Source organism: Labeo rohita, chromosome 25 (genome assembly GCF_022985175.1).
Source record: "Labeo rohita strain BAU-BD-2019 chromosome 25, IGBB_LRoh.1.0, whole genome shotgun sequence".
Lineage (NCBI taxonomy): Eukaryota > Metazoa > Chordata > Actinopteri > Cypriniformes > Cyprinidae > Labeo > Labeo rohita.
In genome coordinates this window covers 28,200,547-28,223,412 of record NC_066893.1, presented here as the reverse complement: position 1 = coordinate 28,223,412, position 22,866 = coordinate 28,200,547, and the positions used below count along the sequence as shown (strand labels likewise).

Sequence of the window (22,866 nt, the reverse complement as noted above, 5' to 3'; positions counted from 1 at the left end):
AGTTACTGGGTTGCTATGGAGTTGCTAGGGTGTCTGAGTGGTTACTGGGTTGCTAGGCAGTTGCTAGGGTGGTCAGGTGGTTACTGGGTTTAGGCAGTTGCTGGGGTGTCTGGGTGGTTGCTAGGCAATACTTAGGGTGGTCAGGTGGTTACTATACAGTTGCTAGGTTGGTTCAGGTGGTTGCTAGGCAGTTGTTAGGGTGTCTGTGTGGTTGCTATGCAGTTGCTAGGATGTTCTGAGTGGTTATTGGGATGCTAGACAGTTGCTAGGGTGTCCGGGTGGTTGCTAGGCAGTTACTAGGGTGTCTGTGTGGTTGCTATGCAGTTGCTACGGTGTCTGGGTGGTTGCTAGGCAGTTGCTAGGGTGTCTGTGTGGTTGCTAGACAGTAGCTAGGGTGTTCAGGTGGTTGCTATGCAGTTGCTAGGGTGTTTTGAGTGGTTATTGGGTTGCTAGACAGTAGCTAGGGTGTTCAGGTAGTTGTTATGGAGTTGATAAGGTATTCTGGGAGGTTAGTCATTGCTAAACAGTTGCTAGGGTGTTCTCGGTGGTTGCTATGCAGTTGCTATGATGTTCTTAGTGATACTGTGCTGCTATGCAGTTTCTAGGGTGCTCCAAGTGGTTGCTATGCAGTTGCTATGGTGTTCTAAACTTTAATGTGTTGCTATGCAGCTGTTAAGGTGTTCTAAGTGACTATTACGTTGCTAGGGTGTTCTGGGTGGTTGATGCAGTTGCTAGAGAGTCTGTTTTGAGCATTGTTGAGTGGTTGCTATGCAGTTGCTATGGAGTTGCTAGGGTGTTCTAGGTGGTTGCTGGGGAGTTGCTCATTTTTTAGGTTTTTAGGGTTGCACTGCTGTTGTTTGCGCTACAGTGAGCAACCAAAGGCAGTTTGCATCTTTGTGAAAATTCATGTGAGCATGAAGCAGAAACGCTGTGATTCCACATGACCCCGAAGATCTCTGATTCCAGGTGAAGCGGGATGACGTGTGTGTGTGTGCGCGCATACGCGGGTGCTGCAAATGCTTTTACTGCTGAAGTGTGCAGGATTGATTGTAGCCTGTCACTTTGTTTTCATTCACACACACAAACATCAGTCTACAACAGCCGCTGACGGACATACAGACCCGACGCGAGCTGATAGAGAAGGTGAACCGGCTCTAAAACATCATCCATCATGTCTGTCAGACTTTAACTACCCGTTTGTGAGCTCTGCTCAACGTCTGGAGGGTCGCCGCCACACAGCGGGATTTCAACAGAAGTGACAAATGTTCATAAAACATGAACTGTGTGACAAGATCTGATATTTATAAGTTACTTTGAAAATATAAAAAATAGATAAAAAGCAAAAAATAGATAAAAATGAATACAAATGATCAAATATTAAAACATAAAAAGTAATACAAATAATGCATAAACCAAAAATAAATATAATAATAATAAATATATAAAAATACAGATAAAATACGTCAAAGTCATAATTATAAAAAAAAAAAGAATATAAAAAGTAACTAAAAATATAAAGTATAATACATCAATTCAAAAATAAAAATATAAGTAATATAAAATATATTTAAAGTACTAAAATAAAAATATTTTAAAAAAAGAATATAAAAAGTTAATATTAATAATAATATTTTGGAGTTGCAAATGCCGTGTCATTAATTACTATGTACCGAAAAGGTATTTTGATCTGTGATTTTTCAAAGACCAAACCATGGGAACAAGAGCTCAGACAGGAAGTGCTGCTGATTGCAGCTTCCTGTTGGCCCAGTCGGTGAGACTCAGGCCGAAGCAAAAGACAGACAGAAATAAAAGGCCATTGAGTGTCGTCCAGTCGAGTCGTGCCAAAGAGCACAGAAATAATGACTGTACTCAGTACAGCATGTTCAGATGACTGAGAAAGAGAGAGAGAGAGACTATATGTGGGTGTGATACAGATAACAGATGTTCTGTGGAAAGCGAGAGGGAAGCGTGAAGATGAATGCATCTTATCTAACACAAGATTACAGTGTTCAGGTTCAGTCAGGTCTGATGTTCTCCACACCATCCGAACAACAGGAAAACAATAATTATATGACAGTTAACATCACAATTAAAGCTATGTTTGCTATGGAGTGTTATTGTGTTGCTATGGGGTTGCTAAGTTTGTCTGAATGGTTACTGCATTGCTAGGCACTTGCTAGGTTGTTCTGAATGGTTATTGCATCGCTAGGCAGTTGCTAGGGCATTCTGAGTAGTTACTGCATTGCTATGCAGTTGCTGGGTGTTCTGAGTGTTACTGTGCTGCTCTGCGGTTGCTAGGGCATTCTGAGCGGTTACTGCGTCGCTATGCAGTTGCTAGGGTGTTCTGAGTGTTATTCTGCTATGCGGTTGCTAGGGCATTCTGAGTGGTTACTGCGTCGCTATGCGGTTACTAGAGTGTGTTCTCAGTGTTACTGTGCTGCTATGCGGTTGCTAGGGCGTTCTGAGTGGTTACTGCGTCGCTATGCGGTTACTAGAGTGTTCTCTGTGTTACTGTGCTGCTATGCGGTTGCTAGGGCATTCTGAGTGGTTACTGCGTCGCTATGCGGTTACTAGAGTGTTCTCAGTGTTACTGTGCTGCTATGCGGTTGCTAGGGCGTTCTGAGTGGTTACTGCGTCGCTATGCGGTTACTAGAGTGTTCTCAGTGTTACTGTGCTGCTATGCGGTTGCTAGGGCATTCTGAGCAGTTACTGCATCGCTATGCGGTTACTAGAGTGTGTTCTCAGTGTTACTGTGCTGCTATGCGGTTGCTAGGGCGTTCTGAGTGGTTACTGTGTTGCTATGCAGTTGCTAGGGTGTTCTGAGTGTTATTCTGCTATGCGGTTGCTAGGGCATTCTGAGTGGTTACTGCGTCGCTATGCGGTTACTAGAGTGTTCTCAGTGTTACTGTGCTGCTATGCGGTTGCTAGGGCATTCTGAGCGGTTACTGCGTCGCTATGCGGTTACTAGAGTGTTCTCAGTGTTACTGTGCTGCTATGCGGTTGCTAGGGCATTCTGAGCAGTTACTGCATCGCTATGCGGTTACTAGAGTGTGTTCTCAGTGTTACTGTGCTGCTATGCGGTTGCTAGGGCGTTCTGAGTGGTTACTGCGTCGCTATGCGGTTACTAGAGTGTTCTCAGTGTTACTGTGCTGCTATGCGGTTGCTAGGGCATTCTGAGCGGTTACTCTCGCTATGCGGTTACTAGAGTGTTCTCAGTGTTACTGTGCTGCTATGCGGTTGCTAGGGCATTCTGAGCAGTTACTGCATCGCTATGCGGTTACTAGAGTGTGTTCTCAGTGTTACTGTGCTGCTGTGCGGTTGCTAGGGCGTTCTGAGTGGTTACTGTGTTGCTATGCAGTTGCTAGGGTGTTCTGAGTGTTATTCTGCTATGCAGTTGCTAGGGCATTCTGAGTGGTTACTGCGTCGCTATGCGGTTACTAGAGTGTTCTCAGTGTTACTGTGCTGCTATGCGGTTGCTAGGGCATTCTGAGCGGTTACTGCGTCGCTATGCGGTTACTAGAGTGTGTTCTCAGTGTTACTGTGCTGCTGTGCGGGTGCTAGGGTGTTCTGAGTGTTATTCTGCTATGCGGTTGCTAGGGCATTCTGAGTGGTTACTGCGTCGCTATGCGGTTACTAGAGTGTTCTCAGTGTTACTGTGTTGCTATGCTGTTGCTAGGGTGTTCTGAGTGTTATTCTGCTATGCGGTTGCTAGGGCATTCTGAGTGGTTACTGCGTCGCTATGCGGTTACTAGAGTGTTCTCAGTGTTACTGTGCTGCAGTTGCTACGTGGTTGCTAAGGTGCTCCGAGTGGTTACAGCATTGCTATGTGGTTGCTAGGGTGTTCTGAGTGGTTACAGCATTGCTATGTGGTTGCTAAGGTGCTCCAGTGGTTACAGCATTGCTATGTGGTTGCTAGGGTGTTCTGAGTGGTTACAGCATTGCTATGTGGTTGCTAAGGTGCTCGAGTGGTTACAGCATTGCTATGTGGTTGCTAGGGTGTTCTGAGTGGTTACAGCATTGCTATGTGGTTGCTAAGGTGCTCCGAGTGGTTACAGCACTGCTATGTGGTTGCTAGGGTGTTCTGAGTGGTTACAGCATTGCTATGTGGTTGCTAAGGTGCTCCGAGTGGTTACAGCACTGCTATGTGGTTGTTAGTGGTTACAGCATTGCTATGTGGTTGCTAGGGTGTTCTGAGTGGTTACAGCATTGCATGTGGTTGCTAAGGTGCTCGAGTGGTTACAGCACTGCTATGTGGTTGCTAGGGTGTTCTGAGTGGTTACAGCATTGCTATGTGGTTGCTAAGGTGCTCCGAGTGGTTACAGCACTGCTATGTGGTTGCTAGGGTGTTCTGAGTGGTTACAGCATTGCTATGTGGTTGCTAAGGTGCTCCGAGTGGTTACAGCACTGCTATGTGGTTGTTAGGGTGCTCCGAGTGGTTACAGCATTGCTATGTGGTTGCTAGGGTATTCCGAGTGGTTACAGCGTTGAGTTAAGCGTGATTCCTCAGACGTGTGTTGTTTGGCATTATCAGGTACAGCAGGCTGAAGACGAGCTGTGGAATGTCTTGAGCATCAGGACAGAAGCTCTAAACCCGTCAGCGCTGCAGCGGTTTGATGTTAACCTGCTCTGATGGGTTTTTACAAACACACACAAACGCAGAGACCTAGAAATAATGCACAGACTAGAGACGTCAACATCCAGTAGCGTCTTCACACACATTAACCGCAAGGCGCCAAACTCCACTTTTGATTTTAATGTTTTATATATATAAAAAGCAATAAAACATTAACTTAAAACCCAAAAAACAAATAAATAAACCCTACAAGATAAATCTGAAAAAATAAAATATTATAATATTCAAATATTGAAATAAAACATATACATATATACATATACATATATACATATATATATACACTACCGTTCAAAAGTTTGGGGTCAGTAAGACTTGTAATAGTCTTTAAAGAAGTCTCTTATGCTCATCAAGGCTGTAATTTATTTGATTAAAAATATAGAAAAAAACAGTAATATTGCAAAATGTTTTTACAATATAAAATAATGTTTTTTATTTTAACATACTTTAAAATAGAATTTATTCCTGTGATGAAAAGCTGAATTTTTATCAGCTGTTACTCCAGTCTTAAGTGTCACATGATCCTTCAGAAATCATTCTAATATGCAGATTTATTATTAGAATGATCAATGTTGGATAATATCAACAGTTGTGCTGCCAAATATTTTTTGGAACCTGTGATTTTTTTTTTTTTTTTTTTTTTCAGGATTCTTTCATGAATAACAAGTTTAAAAAGTACAGTGTTTATTCAAAATATAAATATTTTATAACAATGTAAATTATTTATTATTAACTTTTAATAAACTTTTAATTATTAACTTAATACATCCTTGGTGAATAAAAGTATTAATTTCTTAAAAAAAAAAAAAAAAAAAAAAACAATAAAAATGTACTGATCCCAAACTTTTGAACAGTAGTGTATGTATATATATATATATATATATATATATATATATATATATATAGAGAGAGAGAGAGAGAGAGAGAGAGAGAGAGAGAGAGAGAGATTTTAGATATATATTAAATCTAAAATATATAAGTCAGATTTTAATATATATTAAATATATTAAAAATGATATGTCAATATTACACTAATATTAATAAAATAATAAAATACTCTTGCTAAATTAAAATACAATAAATATTTTATATAAATTACTAGATAAATATTAGATTAATTAGATTTTTATATTATTAAAATATGTTCTTATATATATAAGTATATTATTAATATACATACTTATCTATTTTTTTATTTATATTTTAATATTACACAAATATTAATAAAATATAATAATAAAGTCTTGAAAGTTATAGTCTTGAAATCTCTAAAATTTGCTAACAAAACGTAATGGTAGAGAAAGGCTGTCACACTCATACAGTTGTATCATGCAATACAAAAAACCCCAAAACAAATCATGTTACTTCCAACGGAAAAACGCCCTTCTGCATGAGACTGTCAGCCGTACGAACATCAAGCAGTCGTCTCAGAAGGCTGATAATGTATGAGGAATCTGTGCTGAGCTCTGCTGGATTCTCCACAACTGGAACGGCATCATTTATAAACGTCTGCACATTCCCCGACCCGTGCGTGTTCGTTTATTAAACACTTCAGCTCGTGTAATGATGCTGTCAGCTACCAGGAACATATTTCACACATTCACCACAAGCATTCCCTCAAAATCAATTGCTTATCTGACCTTATCCAAAAATACATGTTGTTTACCCTGACATTTACACATGAAAATACACACAGACCACAGAAGTCAGCGTTTCAACCCGCTTTACTGTAGTTCTGCAGCTTGAACTGGCTGCATTGTGCATGAATTGTAAAATATTCAGCGTCTTCTGTCTTGCGGTTTGCGTCAGCCACATGTGTGATCAAACCCGCTGAGTCGACAACATTCAAACACTGCATGACGACAGACAGACTGAATCATTCTCAGGGCAAAACTGATCTTATTTTACACAAGTCTGCATTATAAAATGAGCACAATGAGAAAGAAACACTAAATAATACTGCAAACAAACAGAGCGAGCAGTGCGGTCCGATTCAGAATGACTCTTCTGAACTGAATCTTTCAAAGAATCATTCTAACAAATTGCTCCTGATATCAAAAACACAACAGCTGCGGTTGGATTCCTGTAAAAGCTGATCGAACGACTGATCTCAGCATCATTAATGTCCCAGTGGCCCGTATTAAAGCGCTCTAATGGAAACTAATGATCGCTTGAATTAAATCTGCTCCGTCACATGATGCAGCGCGGCTGATGATGTCACTGATTGTGTGTGTCTGTGTTCACTTTGCTGCTCTTAGGAGACAAACTGAAAGATATATAGATGCTAATGTAATTGTTTTGTTTTATTTTTTATAAAGAGTTTACAATACATCCTCATTTAGATAAGCGTGCATTTGTGTTCCTCTTTTGTAAGGCAAGTTTTTCTTCATACAGTCAAAAGTTCATCATATACACTAGAAGACAACTATATATTTTAATGTATCAAGACTTAATTTATAGTAATTTATTTTTGTATACCATGTACTTTGCCAGCTGAAAACATTACTTGGACAATATTTAGTTTCTTTTTTTTATTATTATTATTATTTTTTACTCACTTTGTTTATTTATTTATTTATTTTAATCTAACTATTTGGTATGAATTTGTCTAATTATTTATTTTAATCAAATTTTTGTTTACATATTTTAATTATTTATTTGAATTAATGTAATTATTTTAATAAATTGTAATCTATTTTAATGTTGAAAATAAAATAAAATAATAAATATGTTCTAAATATGAAAGTTAAAATAATTATAAATACTAGTAATATTTAAAAAAAATACTACTTATAAAAAAAAAAAAAAATACTATTAAAATATTTTTCTAAATAATGGAAATAAAGCGGAAATAAAATAATGTAAATATCAGATAAAATACTTTAATTGAAAATGAGAAATACTGCCTTGACAACAAACTAAAATAAGTTTAAATTAAAGTACTGTACAGTTTATTCATTAAGTTTATTTAATTTTAATTTAATTGTATTGTTTACTAATTTAATTTATTTATTTAGATCAAATTTTTATTATTTATTTTAAACTAATTATTTTGCATTATTTATATTTCTAATTTACTTTAATCTAAAATATGTAGTCTGTAATCTATTTATTTATATGAATTAATGTTAATTATTTTAATAAACTAATCAATTTTAATGTTGTATTATATGTATTTATTAACATCTAATTTTATTTATTTATTGTATCTAATTCTATGGTTTACTTATTTAAAATCAAATTTTATTATTTATTTTTATTTTTTGTTGTTTACTTTAATCTATTCATTTATTTAAATTAAGTTTGTTGATGTATTTATTTATTAAGTTTAATCTAATTATGTTTCAAATTGTATTGTTTACTTGTTTTAATTATTTATTTAGATCTTTAAATAGATTTTTATTTATTTTTATCTAATTTTACAGTTTCCATATTTTTACTTATTTATTTGAATTAATTTTAATAAATTGTAATACATTTTAATGTTGTATCATTTAAATGTATTTATTATCTGATTTTTATTTATTTATTGCACCTAATTGTATTGTTTACTTGTTATTTATCTATTTATTTATTCATTCATTCACTTAAATCTATTTTTATTCACTTTTAATTTTTATTGTTTATTGTAATCCATTAATTTATTTAAATTATTTAAATCTTTTTTTAAATACACAAATGCAATGCAAATTCTTATTCATTTTCATGCAGTCCTACTGTAAAGATTTTCCACTAGCATTTCCTTCAAACGTCAACCAAATCCAAACAGTTGAACTAACTTTGACTACCAGGCTCACAAAAGTTCACTTACAAATGTTGCTTAACCATGACAGCAGTCGATCTGACAGACAAATTCCACTAATGAGATCAAAACAAACATGCGCTGCACTATTAAATGCATGTTTAAAATGCATAGTGTGCAAATGTGTAGAGTGCATACTTGCATTTCAGGCCTGTGTGTGTGTGTTATTTAGTCATGAGTTACCAAAGCTAGTTCGCTCAAAGGATGACTAACATGTCCTGTAATATGACGGCATGTTAATCTGAACTGATGAGGTGGGTGGGTGTGTGTGTGTGTGTGTGTGTGTGTGTGTGTGTGAGGTGTTCTCTAATGAGTGAAATGTCAGTGTCTGAACCTCAGCCAACATGAGCATCAGATTCACCCAACATCAAATACAAAGCAGCACAAAAGTATATGAACACATTAACTGTGCTCTAGTCAGCGTAATGAGCGATGACATCATGCTGCCGTTTAGTTCCTGCAGAAGTAGTCAAGAGTTATGGTTACCATAGTAACTCTGGTTTCCAACCCCAACGCCAGTGTTACTTCTGCAAAATCAGATTTTTAAACTAGCTGTTCAAATCACTGATACAAAGCAGGGTTATTACGGTCAACTGATAATATTTAAACATTTCTCTTAATTGCTGTAGTAGAATAAAATAGAAAAACTTTACATGAAAATTTGAAATATTGTCTTGGCAATTACTACAATTACTAAAAGTAAAATAATTCAACTTAAACAGTAAAAGATATAATATGTATATATATATATATATATATATATATATATATATATATATATATATATGTATATATATATATATATATATATATATATATATATATATATATATATATATATATATATATATATATATATATATATATATATATATATATATATATATATATATGTATATATGTATATATGTATATATATATATATATATATATATATATATATATATATATGTATATATATATATATATATATACATATATATATATATATATATATATATATATATATATATATATATATATATATATATATATATATATATATATATATAAAAGAAATTTAAATAAAAACATTATTACTAATTTAACCTGAAATAAAATAAAACAGATGCAAGATAAACAACTTTAAATGACAATGAGAAATATTGCCTTGGCAAGGAACTAAGATAATACATACGTAATAAATATGAAAGCTAAAATAAGTTAAACATAAATAGTTATTTTTTAAAAAAAAAGAAAGAAAGAAAGAAAGAAAGAAAGAAAGAAAGAAAGAAAGAAAGAAAGAAAGAAAGAAAGAAAAAATCTACTAATCAAAAAATAAAAATTGAATTGAAATATTACATGAAATACTTTAAATGAAAATGAGAAATACTGATTTGACAACAAACTAAACTTTAGTTTACCTAAATTTTTAACTGGGAATAAAAAATATATATATATATATTTATTAGTCTAATTATTTATTTACTTTAATTTTATAGTTTACATATTTAAATCTATTTATTTATTTGAATTAAGATTAATTATTTTAATAAACCGTAATCAATTTTAATGCAGCATTTATGTATTTATTAATATCTGATTGTTATTGTATAATTCGTGTTCACTTATTTTATTTATTCATTTATTACTCATTTACCTAATCCAATTTTATTTATTTAAATCCAGTTTTTTTTTTTGTATTTTAAAATAATTGTATTATTTTTTTTTTTTTTTTATATTTAAATCAAATGTTATTATTTTTGTATTATTTTAATCAATTTTTTATTCTTTTTGTTGTTTTAATCATTTCTTATTATAATAATATTTTTTATATTTTATTATTATTTTAATCAATGTTTTTATTTGAATCCATTTTTATCATTTTTTTTTTATTTATTTTAATCCATTTTTATTTATTTTAATCCATTTGTACTTACTTACTAATGTACTTACACAAATGCGATGCAAACTCAAATGTCAACCAAAGCCAATCAGTTTAACTAAATTGGACTAACAGGCTCAGAAAAGTTCTCTTCCAAATACTAATTTGTTTTCTTTACTAAAATACAGCTGAAATAAATTCATATGAACAAAACTTTAAATGAAAATGAGCAATATTGCCTTGGCACCTAAATGAAATAAGTTTGAAACAAATTTAAACTAAAGCTGAAATAAATTAAACCTACATAATAATACAAAAAAAAAAAAAAAAGAATTAAAATTAGATATTAGATGAAAAACTTTAATCAAAATAAAGAAATATTGCCTTGTCAACTAACTGAATTGATGGGAAATAAATTTAATTGAATTCAATAATTATTATTTATGCACTTAGCAATATAACAGTATATAAACACTACTAAAATAATACTGACACACATAATGTGTGTAAGCAACCGTATCTGTGTTAAATCTGAGAGCGTCATCATCGACATGCATGTCTGACAAATACAGTCCGCTTTTGGCAAGTCAAGAAGAATCTGAGCTACAATGTCCGTCTGGTATGTGTTACACACACACACACACACACACACACACACACACACAGTGTGACATCACAAACACAAACAAAAGCGTTCCCATCTGTGTGCTGAAATACTTGTCATAACTGTACAAAGAGCCAATGTTTCTATTTCTGTATTTAAAGCGACATGCTGCGTAAACAGAGACACAGAGGAACATATTTTCTGCAGTTTTTGCTCTTATTTCTGTCGTCCAAACAGCAGGATCTGAGCTTCAGCCAACATCACTTGTGCATTTCGTACAAACATACTTGACCGCAGAACACTGCACACAAAATACAGCGTTTCGTCCAAACAACCCACCGCTTCACGTCCAAAAGAGCAGCCTTTTAGACACATTCAGGCCCAACTTCAGCTCTGTGACGTTCCTTTACTGTACGTTCAGATATTTGGGGTGAGTTGTGCGCTAGTGTCAGTTTTCACAGTGATAAAGTGTCATAATGAGAGCGTCTCACTCTCACCCTCAGGCTGAAGAGAGTGAAGAAACGACATGAGGAGAGGAGAAGAAAATCAAAACACTACTCTTGATGGATCACCGGGACGAGTCCGATTTCAGAGTAAGAAAATACAGTTTCTGAGCAACTCAAGCAAGACGAGGTCATTTCAGGCACAAATAGAAAATGACTGCAAACATGTATTGTACTTACAATACATTGGTGACGATTTCGCTGGCAAAAATAAGGAAACACATTTTGCAAATATTTGTATGCATTTTTTTTTTTTTAGATTTTTTTTTTTTTTTTTTTTAGAATTTTTCTAAAATTTAAAACACTTCAGAAAATATAAACGAATACAAAACTGTTATAATTATAATGCATTGTTATTAGTACATATAAATGGAAAAAAAAATCTTCCTACTCTTCATTTAGTGAAAAACATTTATATATATATATATATATATATATATATATATATATATATATATATATATATAACATTACATTTTAACCATGGTTTTTTTCTTTTGAGAGAGGTATTGTTTTTTCGATTTTTACGCAAAATAGCATGGGTTTCATTCATACTGGACGGCAGAGGGCGCCCTCGTGCAAAAAAAACCCCACCAATGCGTTAAAGTAGTAGCGCTGATGAGGCTCCATTCCAGAAAAGCATCGCTATTGCTATAACTGATTATAAACAAGATATAACGGTACACGTTTTGAATGATGAAATGTAAGAACAATAAACACTCGTCTGCAATAATATATGGTTTATCTGTGTTCTTTAAGTCATCTCGGGTATTTTCATAAGCCATTGCTAATCGACATTAAATATGTGTATAGAATTTATTGTTTGCCTCATCCTGTGATAAGAATTCACATCAGATCACATAAGGAAGTTATTTCAAACACTCGACTGATGTTGAGAATTAAAAACAAATCAAAATGTTTTTTATAACTTTTGTTTTTATAACTTTTGTTGGACAACAGGTTTACAAAGGCTGATCATTTCATGTCATTAGAATGGAAGATGCTCTGCGTGTGTTGTTTTTTCAAATATAAGCGGGGAAGCGTTTCCTCATTTTAGCACCTGAAATCGCGGGCACACAGAAATAAAACAAGGAAGTTATTTAAATGCAAAACCGAAAAACCGCAATTCACAAGCGCGTATTGAACCGTGGAGGTCGTACCGAACGGTATGTGAAAACAAAACATATATATATATATACATATACATATACATATACATATACATATATATATATATATATATACATATACATATACATATATATATATATATATATATATATATATATATATATATATATATATATATATATATACACATACATACGTACATACATATACACAAATTGTATTTCACACAAAAACACTACAATATTAAAATAAAATAAAACAAAATTAAAAAAAAAAAGATTTTATTATTACTATTATTATTATTATTTTTTAAATATTACCTGAACTGAAATACATATGTTTAAGTACTGAAATGATTCAAACTAAACTGAAATACAAATAAATTAAAGCTAAATAGAAATATTGAAAACAAGAAAAAATATATATTTTAAAAATGGTAGTATATGAATAATAGCAAAATTAAACAAAAAAAGAAATGTAAAACAAACGAAGATGAGAAATGTTTCCTTGAAAACTGAAATAAGGTTAAAGTGAAAGTACTAAAATGATTAAAACTAAAAATGAAATAAATTAAAGCTAAAGAGAAATATTTGACAAACATAAATTAAAACTAAAAATAATAATGCCACAAAATGGTAATTAAAAACTAAAATACTATAACAGTATAGGAAAAATAGCAAAATGAGGAAAAAAATGAGATGAAAAACAATTAAAAATGAGAAAATGTTGCCTTGAAAACTGAAAGAAGTTAAAGTGAAAGTACTAAAATGACTATGATAAACTAAAAAAAAAATAAATGAAAATAAATAAAAATAAATCACAAGAACTAAAACAATAATGATAATAATAATAATAATAATAATAATAATAACAACATAATATAATAATAATATTTATTCAAAAAATAAATACTAATAAGTTCCTAAATAATGTCAAAATAAAATAAAAATATTAGACAAAAAAAAATAAAATATAAAAAATAAAAAAAAAGAAGTTAAAGTGAAGGTACTAAAATGACTATGATAAACTAAAAATAAAATAAAGGTAAATAGAAATATTTGACAAATAAAAACAAAAAATAAGGCCAAAAGCACAAAAAAAAAAAAACCCACACCAAAACTCTAAATAATAATAATAATAATAATAATAATAATAATAATAGTAATAATAATAATTATTCAAAACAGAAAATACTTTAACAGTTTAACAGTTTATAAATAATGTCAAAATAAAATAAAAATATTAGAAAAATATAAATATAATAAATATAAAATATAATATAAAAAATAAAAAAATAAACATATTTATATAAAAAAAAAACATATAAAAAAAAAATTTAAAAAAAAAATTAAAAAAAACTATTAAACTTATTTCCAAGGCAACATTTCTAATTTTCATTTAAGTACTAAAACTACTAAAACTAAAACTGAAATTATAAAACAAGAATCACATAACCACCATACATTAACCAGCCTTACTATCAAATTCCAATCGAAAAGTTCTTCTAGATTAAATATTTCTGCTAAATAGATCATCCCACTCCAATCCACTATTCTATTCTATTCCTCTAAGTAACACATTCACAGATCAAAGCAAGAAAATAAGGCACCAAAACAAGCTTCATCAGCCTCAAAGCCCATCCTTACCTCCAGCACGGGTCCGGCTCCGAGGATGATCTGCTCCACGCCGCTGGCGAAACCCTTCTGGCTGAGTGCCGTCAGGTGGTGGATCAGGAAGTTGGTGCTCTGCGTCTTTCCCGATCCGCTCTCTCCCGAGATCACGATGCATTGGTTCCTCTTCCTCTGCAGCATGGCGTGATACGCCGCGTCGGCCACCGCGTAAATGTGCGGCTCCAGCTTCCCCAGACGGTGGTTATCGTACATTTTAACGTATTTGGGATTATAGATGGGCAGGAACTTGAATGGATTGACGACGATCAGAATCCCGCCCACGTACGTGTAGATCTTCTCCTGCCGAAAGCGTCCGCGCAGGTTTTCCAGCAAAGTCCGCTCGTTCAGATCCGGCAGCGCGCACAGGTCGGCCACGTACTGTCCGGCGGGAGGCTGCGGGAGCAAACCGCGCTCCACCATCCGCCGGCGCTCCTCCGTGACGCGAAGCCACATCTGTAGGTTTCCGTAACGGATGGATCCGTCCAGGTCCTTCTCGCGCAGGAGGAAGCGGTAATCCTCGCCGCCCAGCCGGTTCTCCAGCGCCATGCGAGGCCACAGCATCATGCGCTGCACGGGACAGTCGCACGGGTTCAGGATCCATTCCTCGCCGCCGAACTCCTTGACCTCGGCGAGCACGTAGAGGCGCGCGCGGTCCAGCTGCAGCCGCTCGATGACGCGCTCGATGACCTCCGCCGCCGACGTGACCTTTCGCGCCGTGACGGGGCAGTAGATGGTGCCCTCGGACAGAGCGCCGGGATACACGCGCAACGTGAACTCCGAGTCCTCGTAACGGCGACGCCCTCCGGCGTCATGGCAACTCATGATGGTGCAGCAGCTCCCATCAGCACCAGACGCACCGCCAACACAAGACTCGCCCGGCCGATTCACGACATTCCACCTGCGGACAGACAAACACGAGCAATAAATGAAGGTGTCAACTAGAACTTTTAAAAATCTTTTTTGTAGAAAAGTAAGAGATAAAAGAAATATTAATATTAGATTAAAAAAAATATTTGAAATGTTGTCTTGGCACTAAAATTACTAAAACAAAAAAAAAAAAGGGTAAACTAAAATAAAACTATATAAATGAAAAAAACTTTACAAAAGCTCAAAACATACTTAAAAACATAAAATAAAAATAAATTAACAAAACAAAATTAAAAATAAATTACTGAAAAACTAAACTAACAATATTAATTAAAAAAACTAAACCAAAAATAAATTACTAAACTAAAAATAAAAATAAATGACTGAAAAACTAAACTAAAATATAAAAAAAAAAAAAAATTAAAAAATAACAAAAGCACAAAAATTACTTAAAGTAAAAGTAAATTACTAAACGAAAAAGAAAAATAAATGACTGAAAAGCTAAACTAAGAATTAATATTAATATTAATAATAACATTAGATTACATAATAATAATAATAATAATAATAATAATAATAATATTTGAATATTGCCTTGGCACTAAAATTACTAAAACAAAAATGTAAAAAAATACTGAAAAGCTAAACTAAAATTTAAAAGCATAAAAATACTTAAAAAGTTAAACTAAAAGTAAATTACTAAAATAAAAATTAATTAATTAATAAATTAAATTACTGAAAGCTAAACTAAGAATTAATAATAATAATAATAATAATAATAAAAACTGGCACTAAAATTATTAAAACAAAAACTGAAAAGTTAAACTAAAATTAAAAAATTATTTAAAAAAAATTACTAAAGCACAAAATTGCTTAAAATCTTAAACAAACTAAGAACTAATATTAATAATAATATTAGATTAAAAAACTGAAAAGTTGAAATGTTGCCTTGGCACTAAAATTACTAAATATATATATATATATATATATATATATATATATATATATATATATATATATATATATATATTATATATATATATTATTATATATATATATATATATTATTTATTTATATATATATATATATAAATATAAATAAAACAAAAGCATAACAAATTACTCAAAACATATATAAAAACAAATGGTAAAAAAATACTAACACTACAAATAATACTATAACAGTACATAAAATAAAATAAAAATTAGTACTAAAATTATTAAAACTAAAACTGCAACACATAAAGTAAAGATAAACAAATAATAAAAAAGAAAAATGACAAAACCACAAAACTAATTTTGAAAATATAAAAATAAATGGTAATTATAAAAAAAAAAAAAAAAAAAAAAAAAAAACTACAAATGTATAGGAATATTAGCAAAATAAAAAATATTAGACAAAAACATTAATATTAAAATGATAAATTAAAGCTATACAGAAATCTTTAACAAAGGAACTAAATCTAATAATGACAAAAGCACAAAACAAAATCATTAAAATTAAAAACTAAAACTAAGTTAAAAACTAAGACAAGAAAATAAATAATTTAAAACATAAAATACTTTAACAGTATTTAAATAGCAGCAAAATAAAAAAAATATAGAAAAAAAAAAATTACAATTAAACTATTTAGGCAACATTTCTAATTTTAAGTTTTAAGTAATAAAATTATTAAAACTTAAACTGAAATAAATTAAAGCTAACTAGAAATATTAATTCAAAACTTAAAATGTTTTAACAGTATAAAAATAACAGCTAAATAAAATAAAATAAAATATTAGACTAAAAAAAAGTTACAATTAAACTAATTTATTTATAACATTTCTAATTTTCATTTAAGTACTAAAATTATTAAAACTAAAACTGAAATAAATTAAAGCCAAATTAAAAATATAAGTAACAAAATGACAAAAGCATAAAACAAATGACTAAAACTCAAAATATAAAAATACACCATAATTTAAAACATAAAAAAAACATACTTTAGCAGTATATAAATAATAGCCTACTAAAACAACACTGTTCTTGTCTGGATTCATAAACAAACTTATACAAACTCAAGATAATTCATCTCACTGGCCACGCAGTGATCTAATCCAGATATCCTCAAAAAATTAATCACGTTCTGAGTCAGAAAGCTTTCGCCAAAATGTCTTTAAAACATTATTTTAAGAACAAATATCCTAAAACATCAACTCAATGTAGTTAGAGTTTGATAAAAGTGGATGTTATTCACTACGAAAACAAGACTTTGTTCCCACAGTCAACATGGCATGTTTGGAAAACGTTTTAAGAGCATAAATTAGTTATCTGTACCGCCAATGCCATCCAACCAATGAGACAAACAACTCCAGCATCTTGCTAACAGAAACCAGCAGAACGCTAAACCATTGACAGGCAAGAACAACTGTGTGAAATGCGTTTATCTTACGATAATCTGGTTTACAGTACAGTTAGAGTTCAGTCAGTCACTGCCAAAACACACATACAGTGAAGCCTGCTAATAAAAACACATTCACATGATCGTAGATTTACGGTAGCAGATCTGATATTAGTGACAGCAACTCATTAAATTGTATTGCATCACACATTCTCTGTATGTCAGTATCAGTGTGTTTGCGTACATATGGTTTTATAGGTTGGCTGATGTTATTTGTGAACTTTCAGACATGGATAAAATAAAAATTATTTGCAGTACTTCTAAATGCACCAATAAATAGTACTTCAAGTTGAAGTACTAAAATTACTATAACTAAACTGAAATAAAAATAAAATAAACTGACAAGTTGAGACGTTTTTTTTTGTTCAATTTGGTCATTTTTGTACTTAAATGAAAATTAAAATGTTTATGCTGAAGTACTCAACTAAACTAAACTAAGCTAAAATAAAAATTAAATAAACCTAACAGAAAAAAGAAAGGTTTTTCATCTAATATTAATATTCAAGTTTTAGCACTTTTATTATTTATACTTTATAACTTCAACATTTCATACACTTATGAAATGTATTAAATTATTGATTTATTACATATAAACTAAAAACAATAAAATAAAATAATTAACAAAAAAAATAACAGAAAAAGAAAGGTTTTTCATGTAATAGTAATATTTTAGTTTAAGCAATTTTAGTACTTTAAAGGAGAAGTCCACTTCCAGAACAACAATTCACAAATAATTTCCTCACCCCCTTGTCATCCAAGATGTTCATGTCTTTCTGTCTTCAGTCGTAAAGAAATTGTTTTTTGAGGAAAACATTTCAGGATTTTTCTTCATATAATGGACTTCATTGATGCCCGATTTTGAACTTCTGAAATGTAGTTTAAATGCAGCTTTAAAGGGAAGAAGGGTCTTATCTAGCGAAACGATTTGTCTTTTTTTTTTTTCCTTCAGAAAATACAAATGTGTATACTTTTTAAAGCACAAAAGCTGTGTAGCACAGGCTGGGATGCGCGTTCACGCCGCTACGTACTATTGAATCACGTCGAAAGGTTAAACTACAGACCCAGTGTTTACAAAGCGAACGCGCAAAGACTAAGAAAGTGCAAGTAAGTCAAACGCTGTTTACAAACAAAAAGGTACAACGATGTCGGACGATTCTGAAGTTGTAGGAGAAAATAAGATGGAGTTTTTCTACCTTTTTGAGCCGGAGTACACAGACGATGAACTTAGACGTGATTCGTAGTAGTGATGGGAAGTTCAGATCATTTTACCGACTCGGACTCGAACTGTTACGTATTACTTCTCTAACACATCTACTGCTTACACAAACGTTGATCACACTACAAACAAGACAAAACTATAAAGCTATAAGAAACAGAAAAGATTCATTCATTGTTTACCTGGATCTTTAGTCTATGATTAGCTCACCTCACCTCTTATCTGACAAGTTTTTGGGTTGGAGTCGTTCGTTACGTGACGTGACAGCACCATAAGATAAACGAACGACTTGGAAAACCCAAAGACTCAAAACAGGTGAACTAATTCCAGTACAGAACCTAATAGGATGTTGAACGAATCACTCCCCGAGACGACTCGTTCTTCCCGAGTCACATTTAAGATTCATTCAAAATGAAAGAATATTTCAAGAACGACCCATCACTAATTAGTAGCATCCCAGAGCCTGTCCTACACAAGCTTTTGTGCTTAAAAAGTATACAAATTTTTATTTTTTCGAAAAAAATGACCAATCGTTTCGCTAGATAAGATCTTCCTCGTCTGGGATCGTTTGGAGCCTTTGAAGCTGCATTTAAACTACATTTTGTAAGTTCAAAATCGGGGCACCAATGAAGTCCATTATATGAAGAAAAATCCTGAAATGTTTTCCTCAAAAACCATCATTTCTTTACGACTGAAGACAGAAAGACATGAACATCTTGGATGACAAGGGGGTAAGTAAATTATTTGTAAATTATTGTTCTGGATTTGGACTTCTCCTGTAACCTAAATGAAAATTAAAAATGTTTATGAACTAAAAAAATATATAGACGTAAAAAAAAAAAAAAACCTTAAACTTAACAAATTTGTCATCTAATATAAATATGTTAGTTTTAGCAAATGTAATACTTTAACTTAAAAATTGAAAATGTTTATGCTAAAGAACTAAAATAAAATAAAATAAAAAAAGATAGAAAAAAAAACCTTATAACATAACGGAGAAAAAAGCTTTATTTAATATTAATATTTTAGTTTTAGCAAATTTAATACTTCAACTTAAAAATTTTAAATGTTTATGCTGAAGAACTAAACTAAAATAATAAAATAAAAATTGATGAGAAAAAAAATTAACTTGACAGAAAAAGAAAGGCTTTTCATCTAACATTAATATTTCAGTTTTAGCCAATTTAAAATAAACATTAAAAACGTTTATGCTGAAGAACTAAAAAAAAAAAAAAAAAAAATGATGAAAAAAAAAATAAAAAAAAAACTTAGAACAAAGAAAGAAAAAACATTTATGCTTTAGTGTTAAACTAAACTAAATTAAAAAAATGAAAAAACTTAAACTTAAAAAATAAAGGTTTTTCATCTAATATTAGTATTTTAAATTTGAGCAACTTTAGTACTTCAACTAATAAAAAACTTGCCAAGGCAACATCTCTAATTTACATTCAAGATTAAGTCTAAGTACTAAAATTGCTAAAACTAAAATTTTAATAACAATAAATTAAAGCTAAATTGAAATATTAACAAAAAAGAAAAGAATAATAAAAATGGTTAAAGCATAAAACAAAAATGACTAAAAGCTAAAAGAAAATTAAACTGAAAATGTAAATATAAATGGTCATTCAAAACATATTCAAAAAAAAAAAAAATTTATTTATATATTTATATATATATATATATATACACACACACACACACACTATATCAGCTTACTGTATAAATGAAAAACAGCACGGTCCCTGTCCAAATTCATAAACACAAACGTACATGAACTCTAGTAACTACAATCACACTCTTACGGTATGTTACAGTCAATTTCATTGAGGTGTTATAGACTGAAGTCATTTGAAACATTTAGACGTGGGTGTGACATTTGTCTACTGTTTCTGTCAACAAAAGCCTGGTATTTCAGAAGCACGTCCAAATACAATACAACTGCACATGACAAGTGTCCCGTAAAGCGGCGTGAGGGAGGCGGGACTCCTGCACGTGCGTCTGGCCCGCGTCCAGCTCCTGCAGGTGTGCAGACAGACGCAGACGCAGACGGACGTCTCTCTGTCTTTTGTCTGCGCTGAAGCCCGTCCTCTATACAACATGAAAGCCTCTGTTCATGCCGCTTTCAACACGCTTACAGCAAGAGTTCCTCTAGAAATGAATACGCTGTCATTATTTACTCGCTCAGGTCACTCCAAACCCGCATTACATTCCTCTGTTTGACACAAAAGAGGGTTTTAAAGGATCTTCAATTTCCATACAATGAAAGAAAGCAGGCTGTCAAGCTACAAAATGTGCTGTAAAACTAGTATACAAGTCTTAAGATGCCATATTGTACGTTTGTGCGAGGAAGAGATTTAAAAAGTTGACAAAATCAAAACAGACTATTCACTTTTTCTGTACATTAATTTAGTTTTACTCTGTAATTTTTGTTTTCAATTATGTTAAGTGGAGGCTTTAAATAAGTCCCTATGCATCTTCCCGCACTGTATATGAATTTTGTTATTGCTTTTAATTGCAAAAATTAAATACATTAATAAATATAATTATGATGATAAATATAAAATAACAAATAAGTATAATGTATATTTTGTATTTATTCACAATAATTATTTTACTTATTTTATAAATAAAATGTATTTATTTTTAATTTGTTTTAAATGTAAATTTGTTTTAAAGTCCTTATGCCTCTTCCTGCACTGTTTATGAATTTTATGTTCTTGCTTTTAATTGCAAAAAATAAATAAATAAATATTATTATGACCAATTCATCAAATAAGAAATAAATATAAAATATATTATAATATAATATATATTATATAAAATATATTATAAAAAATTCTTTATAATAATTGTGGTCATTCGTTCACAACCATTTTTAATTTTTTTATGATTTGACAAAATATAACCAAATATAATATTATAATTATTATTTATGTTTTACATTTTGTTCTATTTTGATTAATCTTTCACAATGACTATATATATATTTTTTTTATAAATAAGTGTATTTATTTATTTTTATAAACAATTTTGTTTATAATAATTTGTTCACCATAATTTTATTTTTATACATGATTAAATCAAAAATACATTATAAAATTGTTATATATAAAATAACATTTTATTTTGTTCTTTTTTTCATTATTCATTCACAATTTTGTTTATTTTTTATTTTTTAAAAAGTCATCAAAATAGAACAAAATCTCAAATATTATGCTAAAAAATAATATTGTATTATTTATAACGATTAATCATTAATTTCATTTTTATTAATAGTACAAAATCTAATATATTATATTTAAAAATGTATTATTTATAATACAACATTTTATTTTGTTCTATTTTGATTAGTCATTCAATTTTAATTTTTAAATTTGTTAAATTTGACACAATATAAAACTAACATTGTGTTCTTTTTTCATTACTCATTTACAATCATTTTATTTGTATTTATTTTTTATTTAAAATTCATTAAAATCGAACAAAATCTAAAATATTCTATTAAAATGTATTATATTATTTATAATTCAATATTTTATTTTGTTCTATTTTGATTAATCATTCACAATAATTTTCATTCAAATTCAAATTATTTCTTTTTTTTTACTTACAATTCATCCATATAGTACAAAATCTAATATATATTATATAAAAAATGTATTTTATTATTTATAATGCTATATTTTATTTAGTTCTATTTTGATTAATCATTCACAATAATTTTCATTTTTATTAGTTTATTTTACCTACAATTTATTAAAATAGTACGAAATCTAACACATATTATAATGCAGTATTTTATTTTGTTCCATTTTGATTAATTGTTCACAATAATTTTGATTTCTATTTGTTTTTTACTTACAATTCATCAAAACAGAACATAATCTAAAAATTTATATGATACAAAAATTCATATTTCGTTATATTTTGAAGAATCATTCACAACACTTAAAATCTAAAATTAAATAAATAAATATATAGATTAACATGTGGGTGAGTAACTTTCATTTTCAGATGAACCACATCTCTGATGACCAAGCAAATACTTCTAAAGGAGCTTTTTTTAAACCATACACTCAAATAAAAGTGCAGAAAAGAGGAAGGAAGAGAGCAGAGGTGTTAAACCAGGTTAAAA

General features: G+C 30.5%; 1 protein-coding gene across 9 annotated transcripts in view; it reads right to left on the bottom strand.

Moving 5' to 3' along the window:
* The window catches only part of myo9ab (myosin IXAb), a 156,725-nt gene that overhangs the window by 80,290 nt on the left and 53,569 nt on the right, over positions 1-22,866 (bottom strand). For all 9 annotated transcript variants that reach the window (XM_051099181.1, XM_051099182.1, XM_051099174.1 and 6 more), the window contains exon 2: positions 14,184-15,105. In XM_051099181.1, the coding sequence (XP_050955138.1) occupies positions 14,184-15,029 (846 nt within the window). In that variant the 5' untranslated portion in view covers positions 15,030-15,105. The remainder of the gene's footprint in view (positions 1-14,183; positions 15,106-22,866) is intronic.